The 13840-nt window shown below is 38.1% G+C and overlaps 1 protein-coding gene across 1 annotated transcript; it reads right to left on the bottom strand.

The window, feature by feature from the left end:
- Window positions 1-2821: 2821 nt before the first annotated feature.
- Window positions 2822-8143, bottom strand: LOC128869230 (uncharacterized). Its single transcript, XM_054111762.1, has 2 exons — window positions 6192-8143; window positions 2822-2947 (listed from the first exon to the last, which is right to left on the bottom strand). Exons 1-2 carry the CDS (start codon window positions 7656-7658, stop codon window positions 2903-2905), a joined length of 1512 nt encoding a protein of 503 aa, XP_053967737.1. The 5' UTR covers window positions 7659-8143; the 3' UTR covers window positions 2822-2902.
- Window positions 8144-13840: the final 5697 nt, after the last annotated feature.

The raw sequence follows: 13840 nt of genomic DNA, 5'->3' as shown, positions 1-13840 counted from the left end.
TGCAAAAGTCATTGAGACCTTTCAGGCTCAGCTCCTGTGTTGAACTGAAAGAGAGTGTTAGAACGGTAATAGTGCCACTTAATAAAACATATCACGCAGAATGCACTCCCCTATACTTAAAACGCAGATCAAAACCACCTTGGTGGAACACGGAGCTGAGGTCAAAAAGGCGCAGCGTCATAGAATTTCTTACAAAGTCCCACGAATACTTATGACAACCGGCTTCAGTTACAGAATTTATTCAAGTGAAGGCTTAGTTCTAACATTTATTATGTCAAGTTTTTGTAAAGGTAAAAAGGAGAGAATGGCAAAAGAGAGAGAACTAAATATGCGTTTTGATTACAGAGTTGCCAAATCGACATTATGCAACATATTTCAGTTCAATCCAAATGCATTCACATTTATTTCAATAAAAAAACTTCACATTTCAAAACTTCAACAAATTCAATTCAATGCCTTTATGCGCTTCTCTTTACACAAAATCTTCGTAGAAATGTCAGCCGCATTTTCTTCTGAGCTCACATATTCGGCTGGACGGGATCTGCTCATTTTTGACCATTGATAACACGCTTTGATTGTCGCACAAAATTTTCGTCGGAGTAGCCACATCAGAGCGATATCTGCTAAAACCCATTATTTCGAGAACTTCTGTTCCACTCTCGGCCTGCTTGTTTTAGACAATACAGAGCTTTTTCGAGGTTACAAACTTTATCGCTATTATTGACGTCACGATTTCGTGTTTGACGCCTTACAGTTTCAGCCTCAATTTCCATTACTTCCGAATCCTTTCTGCATTCAGCATCTGATTCACTTATTTCCGTTTCGAATTGCTCCCCTCTTCTGTTTCCAGTATCCGATTCGCTGCTTGCCACTTTAAACTGTCCCTCTACGTCATCGCTATTAATCACGTCAGTCGTATTATCTGGGTATGGAATTGCAACACAGAACGATTCAGATTGTTTCTTGTCAAGTTTATCTAACGATTTTTCGAAGAAAGTGACGTCTCTTGCTATAATTATTTGACGTTTTGCCGAATCGTTGAGTCTATATCCCTTTGTTAATGTCTCGTAGCTAACAAGTTTGCCGACCCCTTTGGGTAAAATTTTCCGCTGCTCATATTTTTGTTTACATAATCGCGTCGCACCCAAACACACGGAGAGGAAACACCGAAGGCTTCCTTCCAAACCATCGCTCAAACGGAGTTGTATAGTTTTATTCCCGGAGCGGGGAACAACGAAAAAAAATAAAACACACGGGTTTAAAGTTGAGTCAATAATGAGCTGTCTTTCTTTATTTTACACTTTCTTTGCTTACCGTTGCATTTTCGTTAGCGGAAATGCACTTGGACAAATAAATTTACATATTGACACATATTGTGGGAAAAGAATACAATTAATAAAGTTATAAAATTTAATACAATTATTTTGCTTTCTGTTGCATTTTCGTTAGCGGAAATGCATTTGGACAAATATACATATTTTGGGGAAAAAATACAATTAAATAAAGTTAAGAAATTTAATATTATTATTTTGTTTTCTGTTGCATTTTCGTTAGCGGAAATGCATTTGGACAAATATACATATTTTGGGAAAAAAATACAATTAAATAAAGTTAAGAAATTTAATATTATTATTTTGCTATCTGTTGCATTTTCGTTAGCGTTAGCTGCAGGTTTGGGATATATGTTGTTTGTCTGTTCTTAAAGAAGTATATAAAAGTAACTAAGATACATATTGCTATGATAGTTAAGATATCTATACTATAACTAATTATTCTTGAATGTTTATCTGTATGTAGTGCTTGTTGTAGTGTTTTTTCGTATTCTATTTGTTTTAGATATAAGGATTCAATTTTTATGTCTGCTAGTGTTGTATTACTAGGGTCTTTAATTTTTGTTATAAGATTAGGTAAGATAATTTTATCGTACAATTTTATTTTTACATTGGTAAAAGTTTTATTCAATATGTTTATTTCACAATTTTCAAATTTGATTAAACAATTTCTCGTAGTTTCCAATTTAGCTTTATTGCAATTATGGGATATTGTATTGTTAAAGTGCTTAAGTATCAATATTCCGGGAATTATTTCGATTATTTCTTGTGTATTTAATGTTTGCGTTTTACAGTTAGCTTCTTCAAAGTTTAGTATATTATTTAAACAATTATCATTAATTTTTACAAGATTTCTTTTTAAATTATCTGTTAAGAGTCGGAAGACTGATTTGTCTTGACTTCGAATTCACTTAATTTCGCTAGTGTATTTTTTCTAATGGTAATATACATAAGTTGAGTAGGACCTTATATAGCAAAAATGTATGTACAAGATGTTACAGTAAATTAGAAACGAATATAAGTAATAGGCAAAATGATTAAAATAAGAGCGCTTAATTGGTATGTGTGTATGTATGTAATATAAGTATGCATTGAGTGTAAATGACTGTAAATGACAAAAAAACGAAAGAAATTGCAAAGTCAAAGTGATGGGTTCTATTCATTACAGCGGTACCCAACATCCTCCGCCCGTTGAAAGTTTAAGCTTTCAAGATGATCGTCTAATGGCAACAAGCACAATTTAGTTATAGCTCTTTTGGTGATTCCTGAAGTTGTTTTTAGGAATGCTATGCGTACTACACTATCTGGTCCAGGAATTATGTCAATAACTCGTGCCAGAGGCCAACGAAGCGGCGGCAGATTTTCGTCTTTTATGAGTGCTAGAGCACCTTTTTTAAGTCGTTCCCTATGGGTTCGCCATTTGGATCGTTGTTGTAATTGGGTAAGATATTCTGTACTCCACTTCTTCCAAAATATTTGTTGCAAGTGAGAAATTCGCTGCCAACGACTGAGCCTGTTAATATTCAGATCAGTGATGTCTGGTTCTACTGTAGCTGTGAAAGGGCCGCCAATCAAAAAATGTCCCGGCGTAAGAACTGCAAGATCATCAGGATGCTCTGTAAGAGGAATAAGAGGCCGTGAATTAATTACTGCTGAGATTTGGCAAACAAGTGTGCGGAGCTCTTCGAAGGACAACCTCGAAGAACAAACGACTCTGTAGAAGTGAAATTTCGCTAACTTAACAGCAGCTTCCCAAAGTCCACCAAAATGAGGAGATCTTGGCGGTATAAACTTCCATTCGATTCCATCTTCGACACAATGTTTAGCCACTTCACGTTGATGTTCGCTACTCAGAAATAATCGCCTTAGTTCCAGCAGCTCGTTTTTGGCTCCAACAAAGTTTGTTGCGTTATCCGTCCAAATTGTTTTAGGTTTACCTCGAGTGCTGATGAATCTTTGCAACGCAGCTAGAAACGCGGGTGTCGACAAATCCTTGACGAGTTCAAGATGAACTGCCTTCGTGGCAAAGCATATGAACAAGGCGATGTAGCACTTCATTGGTTGCCTGTTCCGAATTTCCGACTGATAATAGAACGGGCCACAAAAATATATTCCTGTAGTAAAAAATGATCTGGCCGCTTTTACTCGTTCCACCGGTAAATCTGCCATGATTTGTTCCATTAATTTTGGTTTCGCACGAAAACAAATGATGCATTTGTTGATAACCTGTGCCACCGTTTTCCGGCCACCTATTGGCCAATATTGTAAACGAATCGTTGCAAGCAATGCCTGAGGACCTACATGTAGATATTTGAAATGAAAATAACTAATCATAGATGTTGTAAGAGGATGATGTTTTGGCATTATAATAGGATGTCGCGAATCAAAATCTAAGTGTGTGTTCTTGAGACAGCCACCAACTCTCAGAAGTCCAACCGGGTCCAGAAAAGGTGATAAAGAAAACAATGCACTTTTAGAGAAAATTGTTTCTTTTCTTTGAAGTGACGTATACTCAGCTGAAAAGTGTACCATTTGTATCATGCGAATTAAGAAGTATGTTCCATTCTGAATGTGACTAGGTGTTAAATAACCTGAGAAATCCTTCTTCACAAACTTGTAAACGTAACCGTAGATGCGTTGCATAGATGCAAAATAATTTACGTATTTGCAGTTTATTGACATATCAGAAGCAGAGCGCGTAGTTAGCAAAAGGGTTTTGCGCATTTCGGGAAGCTCTTGAGTTCGAACGCAGCATTTAGGCCACTCATTGTGCGGATTAGACAAAAACGGCGGTCCATGTTTCCACAACGAAGAATTTAGTAATTCTGTTGGTGTGGCTCCGCGTGATAGTATATCAGCAGGGTTTACAGCTGTTGGGACATAACGCCACTCCATACCATCTGTGAGATTTTGAATACTGTTAATGCGATTAGCTACGAATACGTTGAACCGGGATGAGTCCTCCTTTAACCATGAGAGCACAATACTGGAGTCTGACCAACAATAAAACATTCAGCTGACGATATTAAGTTGAGCGATGGAGTGCACTAACTGAGCAAGCAAATAGGCAGCACACAGCTCGAGCTTCGGCACAGTGAGAGATTTAATCGGAGCAACTCGCGACTTTGAGCAAAGCAGATTTATACATACGCTCTTACCATTGCTAGCACGTATGTAAACACACGTACCATATGCAGACAAACTGGCGTCACAAAAGGCATGAAGTTCCAACGATGCATTCCTTTTAGCGATGAAGCGGGGAAATGTCAAATGTTTGACATCGTTGAATTGGCTGCATAGGTTCTCCCAACTTGTTTTATGAGACATCGGTAAACTTTCGTCCCAGTCTAGTTTTTCCATCCATAGACGCTGAAGAAATATTTTTGCCTTTAACACAAATGGGCCGACTAAGCCGAGCGGATCATACAAACGGGCAATGATGGAAAGTGCAGAGCGTTTCGTTATTTTTGTTGGTTTCTGAAATGGGGTAAATGCAAAGAAAAATAAATCATGATCTGTGTTCCATTGCAACCCTAGTGCCTTTGTTATGTTGCTGCCGTCGTCAAACCTTAGAAGTTTTTCCCTATCAGCTAGAGGAATCTGCGCTATTACAGCTTGATCATTGGAGCACCACTTTCGTATTTTGAAGTTACCCTTTGCAAGTAGTTGCGAAGTTTGCCCCATTATTTCAATTGCCTCCTCGGCAGTATCGGATCCAGTGATCATGTCATCAACATAAAAATCCCGCAGTACTATCTGAGCACCAAGGGGGTACGATGCGGCTTCATCGTTAGCCAGCTGGTGCATAGCTCTAATAGCTAAGAATGATGCTGGTCGTGTTCCATAAGTGACAGTCTCTAATTTGTAGGTCTTAACATCTTCCATCGGGTTTTCCCTCCAAAGTATGCACTGAATATAGTCATCTGGTGAGGTGATGCGTACGCAGCGGTACATTTTGCATATGTCACCTGTTAATGCGATGGGCCTTGACCTAAAACGTATTAAAGTTTCTGCAAGTTTTGGTTGAATTGTTGGACCTGTCATAAGAATTTCATTCAGAGAGTAGTTACTTGTTGTAGAAGCTGAACCATCGAATACTACCCGTAATTTCGTTGTTGTGCTATCTTCTTTAAAAACGCAGTGATGAGGAAGATAATATGTTGGTACATTGGGGAGAGCATCCACAAGAGTCATGTGCTTTAAATCGAGATATTCTCGCATGAACGCTGAATACTGTAACCTTACGTTGTCGTTTCGCTGCAAACGTCGTTCTAGAGAGATTAATCGGCGTAAGGCATATTGATATGAGTCACCAAGCATATTTGGACTCAGTTTGACAGGAAGGCGGACTGAGTACTCGCCAGTACCCAAACGGCAATGGTTTGTTTGGAAATGTATTTCACAATCTAGTTATTCTTTTGTTACCTTCGTGGTTCCTTCGATACAATTTTCTGTTTCCCAAAAACTGCGGACCATTTGATCAAGTGATCCATGTGGTTCGTTGCTTTCGACGAGTTTGGATGACACCGCGCACGAAGAGCTGATGTTGGAGCGTTGTTTACCGCCAGAGACGATCCAGCCGAGACGTGTCTTTTGCAAAATGTGTGTTGGTTCCTTAAGACGTATTTGGCCGACACACAACAAGTCAAAAAATATGCCGGCTCCAATTAAGAGGTCAATCCTACGAGAAGTATTAAATAATGGATCGACCAATTTTATGTTCTTAGGTATGACCCATTGCGATATGCTGAAAGTGGTGGTTGGTTGCTGCTCAGTAATGGTGGGAATTATTGACGCCGTAATAGTGTTTGTGTAATCGCTGTGAATAGATTTAAAAATAATATTGATTGTGTACTCAACTGTTGTATCTGAGTCTCCAATTCCCGAAACTGCTACTGGGAACTTCGATTTCTTCAACTGTAGTTGGTTGGATAACCTGCTCGTAACGAAATTTAGTTGCGAAGCTGAGTCTAAAATAGCACGACAGGGGATAAAACATCCAACACTGTTTTTCACAAACACCGTTGCGGTAGCTAGTAGTACGGATTCGTTTGGTTTAATGCTTGAGTGCTCGTTTGATATGCATGGAGGCGCCATGGAAACCAAAGATGCTGCTGATCCTGGTTGAGGAAACTTTTCTGCCGATGAGGCATTTTGGATGGGTTGCTCTGGAATATCCTTATGTAAAAGGGTGTGATGAGCACCTTTACAACGAAAACAGTGAGTGGATTTGCATTGTTGTAATCGATGTCCAAGCTTAAGACAGTTCAGGCAAAGTTCAGCAATTTTTGCCTCTTTCCAGCGCTCGCTTGGGGAGAGTTTCGCAAATGACGGGCAAGTATAAATGAGGTGATCAAGGTGCTTGCAAAACACACATGACCTTTGCGCAGGCTTCGAGACCACAAAAGACTTGTTGCGATTCACATATTTGCTCACCTGTTTGGTTGGAGTCTTACCGAGCGTAGCAAACGCAACATTCTCCAGAGTTTGACACCTTTTTTCTAGGAACAACGCCATGCCTTCCCAAGTGGGTAGCTCATTGGATGACACTTTTTCCTCCCACATGTTTTGAGTAGTGGAGTCAAGTTTCTGCATAACGATGTGTATCAGCAAGCTGTCGGCCAATTGTTCTATGCTGCCTAAAGTCTGTAATGCACGTCCAAATAACTCACGGATATGTGCCTGAAAAATTAAACGCTTGTTATCAAATCGGTTATTTAGTAATTCAAGAGCTTTATCATAGTTAGATTCGCGAATTTCTAAGGACTTTATGGTGTCCAACGCGGCATCTGCAAGGCATGAGCGGAGATGTTGGAGTTTTTCCACTTTAGTTAATTCAGCTTCTCGGTCAATTATGGTGCGAAACATGGAGAAAAATTGTGGCCAATCTGAGTAGTTGCCTCTAAACGTTGGCAACTTCAGTTCCGGTAAACAAGATTTTGGTTGCTTAAGAACAACCACAGATTGCGAGTCCTGAGGCGAAAAATTGCGTGTGGTTGAATGTAAATGGCTATCTAAGCGGTTGGACTGCAGCTCGCGAGTGATGGCGCCTTTGACTGAAATAAATATGTTCAAGAACTGCTGTCGAGCATCAGTGTCTAATTCGTCAGGATCTTCTTCTTCCAGGCGGTTTTGTGTGAGCTCAAAATTACTCCGTATGTTGTCTACTAGTTCCAATTTCAACGTGAGATCTACATGATCCAGTGAGCGTAGGGCTTCGGTTGTTGCGAGACGATGCATGGATTCCATTTGCCTAAAAATAGCTTCACTTTTCCTTTTCAGGAACCATCCTGGTCGTGCGGATAGAGAGTCTTCATTCCTTGACATTTTCACAGTGCCTTTGATAGCGATTACAAAAATTCCCAACTGTATGCGGTATACAGTACTAAGTTAGCGGTAGGATGGCGTGAGTTTACAGCTGCAAAAGTAAATGCAAGTCCGGTAGGCCAAGGTAGCTGACCGTGTATGCAACGGTTATGCAGGTGAATGTACTTAAGCACACGGTACTTAAGATGAGCAACAACGTTTGCTTATTAGTTTTTTGTTTTTTGTTTTTGTTTTGTTTGTACGACGTATCAAATGTATGATCACGTCGGGGTCACCAATGTTAAGAGTCGGAAGACTGATTTGTCTTGACTTCGAATTCACTTTATTTCGCTAGTGTATTTTTTCTAATGGTAATATACATAAGTTGAGTAGGACCTTATATAGCAAAAATGTATGTACAAGATGTTACAGTAAATTAGAAACGAATATAAGTAATAGGCAAAATGATTAAAATAAGAGCGCTTAATTGGTATGTGTGTATGTATGTAATATAAGTATGCATTGAGTGTAAATGACTGTAAATGGCAAAAAAACGAAAGAAATTGCAAAGTCAAAGTGCTAGGTTCTATCCATTACAGCGGTTCCCAACATTATCCTTAACATATGCACTATAAATATTGTTTTCTAAATCTATGAGAACATCAGAATGGTTAAGCTTTATGGACTTATTGCTCATCTAAAACAAAAATATATTCATTTAATTGTTGCCTTGATTTTTGGATTATATTTGTCTTGGTATTTCTTCGTAGGTCTAACGTGAGTTTTATAGTATTTATGCCCAGTTTCTGTCGTCTGTATGTGGTCGTCTTCTATTTTTTCTACATTAACTTTCCTATATTTTCTGTGGTTTTTTCCACCTCTTATCTCTTTAATATAAATTGGTCCGCTTTCCAGTTCAAAATCTTTCCGGTTTTCATTTAACTTCTGAGTATATTTTTCTTTTTTTGCGTTTATAAGATTACGAATTTCTATATATCTACTCTGATGAACTTTGCCATTTACAAAATCAATCGGCTTGATGCCGGTCGTGCTATGTATGATATTGTTATAAAAACCTATTATTCTAATCATTTTATCTTCCATACTTTCGTCTTTGTTTTGTCTATCATGTCTTAGCAAACGTATGTGTTCGTTGATTGTGTTATGAAGTCTTTCTATGTCAGCGTTGGACGTATGATTACTATTTGAGGTATAGTGAATATCTATGTTCTCTTTTTTCAAAAATTCCTGCATTGGTATAGCCTTAAATCCTAATTCGTTGTCCACGATAATTTTATTTATTTTCCCATAGGTATTGATTATCAGCAATAGTTTTGTTTTGAATTCCGTCCAACTTCTACCGTTTATTTGAAATGCAAAAGCGAATTTTGAAAATTTGTCGATTCCTGTCATAAAGAGTTTCTTATCTAAGGTATAAGATACGTCTATGTGTAATATTTCGAGAGGTTTATGTGGGGTTTCCGTAATTTTATAAGGGATCTTTGGAGGTTTCCTGTCATATTTTTCTAAGTTGCAAATTTCACAATTATTTATGAACTGAGTTATTCTTTGATTCTATTTCGGATTGTAAATTCGCGTAATTAATTCCTCATAAATCGCCTGAATTCCTCTATGGTTTTTATTAAGGTGTTCATTCTTAATAATTTCGGTTAACCGATTTCCATCTTCTATGTCTTCTGTCATGAGTGTACATCTAAGTACCTTAAAATTTGTGTTATTTGAAAATAGTTCTTCATAAACATTTTTAAACTTTGTATAAAAATTCATCTTGAATAAGAATAGCGTTACGCTCATAGAAATTCATTTTCTTTTATTCTTAAAAACAGATTTATTTTTTATTCTTAATGATCCAGAAGTTGTTTTCATTATAACTACTTGGTTTTTAAACATATTAATTGAAGAAGTAGTACTTTTTATTGTAACATTATCACATTCTAGTGTATTTATGCTGGGTAAAATTCGTAGTGTCCTCCTTCGACACTAAAATATATTATTTTGAGTGGAAGTAAGATTTATTTCTACTTCATCATATTCGACCTCTAATATTCCTTCGTTGACAATTCCAATATTGTCATTTTCTTCTCTAAAATATATGAGTTCAGTTTTAGGTGTTACTTGTTATACTTGGTTATACTTGTTATTATTTTTATTTTGGAAATACATTTGGAATGTTGATTCACCAATACATATGGTGTTTGTTCGATAGTCGATAGAAGCGTTTAAGCCAATAGGCCCATTATAGAAATCGTGAAATTGGATGATGTAAAGATCTAAGTATTCCAAGGAGTTTCCAAACTCTTTAAAAGTTGGTATTCTGGCTTTTTTATCAGTAAATATTTTATGTTGTAGAGTTTTTATGGATATGGGTTGGATTTGATGTATCCATGACGGATTACATATACCTGGAATTAATATGAAATGGCTCGCACCTGTATCTATGATACACTTTATGTGCCATAATTTTGTTTTTATCTTTAAATATGGTGTTTCTCCGAGGCTGATTCCTGAAAATTTTGGATAGTCCGTTCACCTGGTTTGATACTAAATTCATAACTATTAACATCCATCGGTTCGGGTGGCGGTTGTTTATTGTAACTGTTATTCGTTTGGAAAGGATTTTGGTTATTGATCCTACTGTTCTGGTTTGGTTGAGTAAAGTTATTTCTTTGTTCGTTATGCCCATAATAATTATTTTGTCTCAGATGTCCGTTATTTGGTTGGGAATTTCCATTATATTGCCCATTATTCTGTTGGTAGAAATTTGGTCTAAATTGTCCGTTATTTTGTAGACGGCCATTTTCACTATTTTGTGGGTAGAAATTCGATCTAAATTGTCCACTATTTTGTGGTTGAAAATTTCTCCTGTTTTGGTAGTGCTGTCTTCTATCTGGTTGGTTGTAATTTTGCCTACTGGTAGGATTGGACCTTTGTATATGAGGGTTCTGTTGTAACCTCGTTTTATTGAAATAAGGGAGATTTTCTATCCTCTGGTGGGCATATCCTGTTTCGAATAAGATGTTCATCGCTTCTTCCAAACTGTTTGGGTTTCTACAAGCTAATATTGTCTTCATCGGTTCAGGTATTTTAGATTTAAATACATTTAACGCGGCTCTACAATTATTTTGGACTGCTAAGTTTAGTCCTCCTTGTTCTTGCCCGAGAACCGAAAGCGTTTTGTTATTTGTTAACCGTCTTAATTTATTTTTTATTTCTTCATAAAATTCTACGCTAGTACTTTTGAAGACTGTTGCCTTGAGTAGATCAAATAAATCGTCGCAGCTTAACCTATCGCCGAAATTATTTTGTAGTACATCCCTTATATCGTTCCACGAAATGGCTTGGCAATTGATTTCGACAACTTCTCTAGCTTTTCCTTTCAGTTTGCTTTTTATTAGATCCGAAAAAAAGGATTGTGACAGTTCGTCATATTGTTGGAGTACGGGTGGATTTTGTCTATCAAACTTAAAAACGTCCGGAGGTTCGGGAAGAGTCCCTAAATACTTAAGAGGGTCGAAATTTATTTGGGCCATTTAATTTTTCGGTATTTTACAATATTACATTAAATACGTTTCTAAGGGATAGATAAGCCTCAATTGGTAGCTCCGTAAGTGCTTTGCCTGTCAGCATATCATAACTGGGTGCTTTTTTATGTTTAATTCGAGTTTTGATGCATAATATCACTTCTTGTGTCCTTGTTTTTCTTATTTTTGTGATGGTATCAGTATTAACATTACATATCGTGTCAATTGGTTTATGTTCATAGTTCGATAGGACATTTTCAAAATAATTTCCCAATGTCGCTGCTTTTTCATCATTTGTAAAAGCCCATGTGTTGTCTTCTTTTCTTAGTGGGGGTTGATGCTTTATTTGATTTTTAAGTTTTTTTGTACATTTCCACAAGGAATAATTTGTGTCAATTTCCTTATTTTTTATGTCACATAAACAAGCCTTCAAATTTTTTGTAGCTAAGTTTAACCTCTGTTTGTCTGCAGGAGATCTGGTTGTTTGCCATCATTTTCTCCATTCTCTTTTTTCCTTGATTTGCTTCTTAATAGAAATGCCATTTAAAGTGTTTTGTGTGCTATATTTTGCTGCGGTGTGAATCTGAATCCTGCGTCAATAACTATGTCATTAAAACGTATGATGCTACGCTCAATGTCAAGTTGTGTTTCCAAAGGTGTACTTAGAATGAGTTGTTGGGAGATGTGTTTTCGATACTCATCCCAGTCAGTCCTCTTTGTAAATATTTGGAGTGTTATCTCTATAGGGTCAATTTTTGATGTGTAGTTAAGTATTATCGGCGGCCGCCGTAGCCGGAGGGGTTCGTGCGTGACTACCATTCGGAATTCACCGAGAGAACATCGATTCGAATCTCGGTGAAACACCAAAATTAAGAAAAACCTTTTTCTAATAGCGGTCGCCCCTCGGCAGGCAATGGCATGCCTCCGAGTGTATTTCTGCCATGAAAAAGCTCCTCATAAAAAATCTGCCGTTCGGAGTCGACTTGAAACTGTAGGTCCCTCCATTTGTGGAACAACATCAAGACGCACACCACAAATAGGAGGAGAAGCTCGGCCAAACGCCCAAGAAGGGTGTACGCGCCAATTATATACTATGAATAAGTTCGTGCGGTTTTTTTTCGAAATTTGAAACTTTATTGACGTAAAATGGTTACAAATTTAATATTCAAAATATTGTCCATCGCTTACTACTACTTTTTCCCATCTTTCTGGCAATTCACGGATTCCCTTTGTGAAAAATTCGGTCGGTTTTGCCGCAATCCACGAATCGATCCATTTTTTGACTTCATCGTAATTACGGAAGTGCTGGTCAGCCAGGCCATGTTGCATCGATCGGAAGAGATAGTAATCGGATGGCGCAAGGTCTGGACTATACAGCGGGTGGGGTAGGACATCCCATTTGAGCGTTTCTAAGTATGTTTTGACCACTTGTGCAACATGTGGCCGAGCATTGTCATGTTGCAAAATAACTTTGTCGTGTCTATCGGCGTATTGCGGCCGTTTTTCTCGCAGTGCTCGGCTCAAACGCATCAATTGTCGTCGGTAGACATCCCCCGTAATCGTTTCATTCGGTTTCAGTAGCTCATAATACACAACACCCAGCTGGTCCCACCAGATACACAGCATAACCTTCAGGCCATGAATATTCTGCGCCGACGTCGATGTTGAAGCATGGCCAGGGTATCCCGACGTTTTGGATTGTCGTAATGGACCCACTTTTCATCGCCAGTCACAATTCGATGCAAAAAACCCTTTCTTTTGTGCCGTTGAAGCAGTTGTTCGCATGCCATAAAACGGCGTTCAACGTCTCTTGGCTTCAATTCATACGGCACCCAATGGCCTACCTTTCGGATCATTCCCATGGCTTTTAAACGTTTGGAAATGGTTGACTGATCAACTCCCAAAGTTTTTGCAACCTCTTCTTGCGTTTGAGCCGGATCTTGATCGAGCAATTCCTCCAATTCGGTATCCATGAACTTTGGCGGCGCACCCTCGCGTTCTTCGTCTTCCAAGCCAAAATCACCACTTTTAAAGCGTGCAAACCACTTCTGGCACGTTCGCTCAGATAGAGCATGCTCACCATAAACTTCCACCAAGATACGATGACTTTCGGCTGCTTTTTTCTTCATATTAAAATAATGAAGAAGAATTCTCCGCAAAAACACATTATTTGGCACGAAATTCGACATTTTCAAGTGTGGTAAAAATATTGTTGTTTACGCTTCAAATAAAAAACTTATACTGACGTTTGTGCCTTACGACAGTAGCTCTCCAATGAATGTTTGGAAATGTGGATCGATGGAATAATAATCAAGTTACGCCATCTGTTGTAAAACCGTAACGAACTTATTCATAGTCCTATTATATATATATATATATATTTGAATTAGTCTTGTATTATAGGAGCTGTCCGGACGTATCGCTTACTCAAGTAGGAGGGAGCCAGATGTCGAACGTTGCCGAACGCGGAGGCCGATTGTGCCTCTTTGTCGTTCGTTCCGCACTCTCCCTTGCAGTTCAAGCCTTAAATGGAACGCCTCAAAGCAAGGTAACGCCGCATGAGCAAGGTAACGCCGCATTTTTTGGTGCATGCAGCCGGCTCCATAAGACGTTGTCACGTCAAAAAGTGTATGTTCGTACTTTAATACCAATGTCTCCACA

The sequence above is a fragment of the Anastrepha ludens genome, chromosome X (assembly GCF_028408465.1).
Source record: "Anastrepha ludens isolate Willacy chromosome X, idAnaLude1.1, whole genome shotgun sequence".
NCBI classification, from domain to species: Eukaryota; Metazoa; Arthropoda; class Insecta; order Diptera; family Tephritidae; genus Anastrepha; species Anastrepha ludens.
The sequence above is the reverse complement of the archived record's forward strand: the minus strand, read 5'-3'. Positions and strand labels throughout refer to the sequence as shown.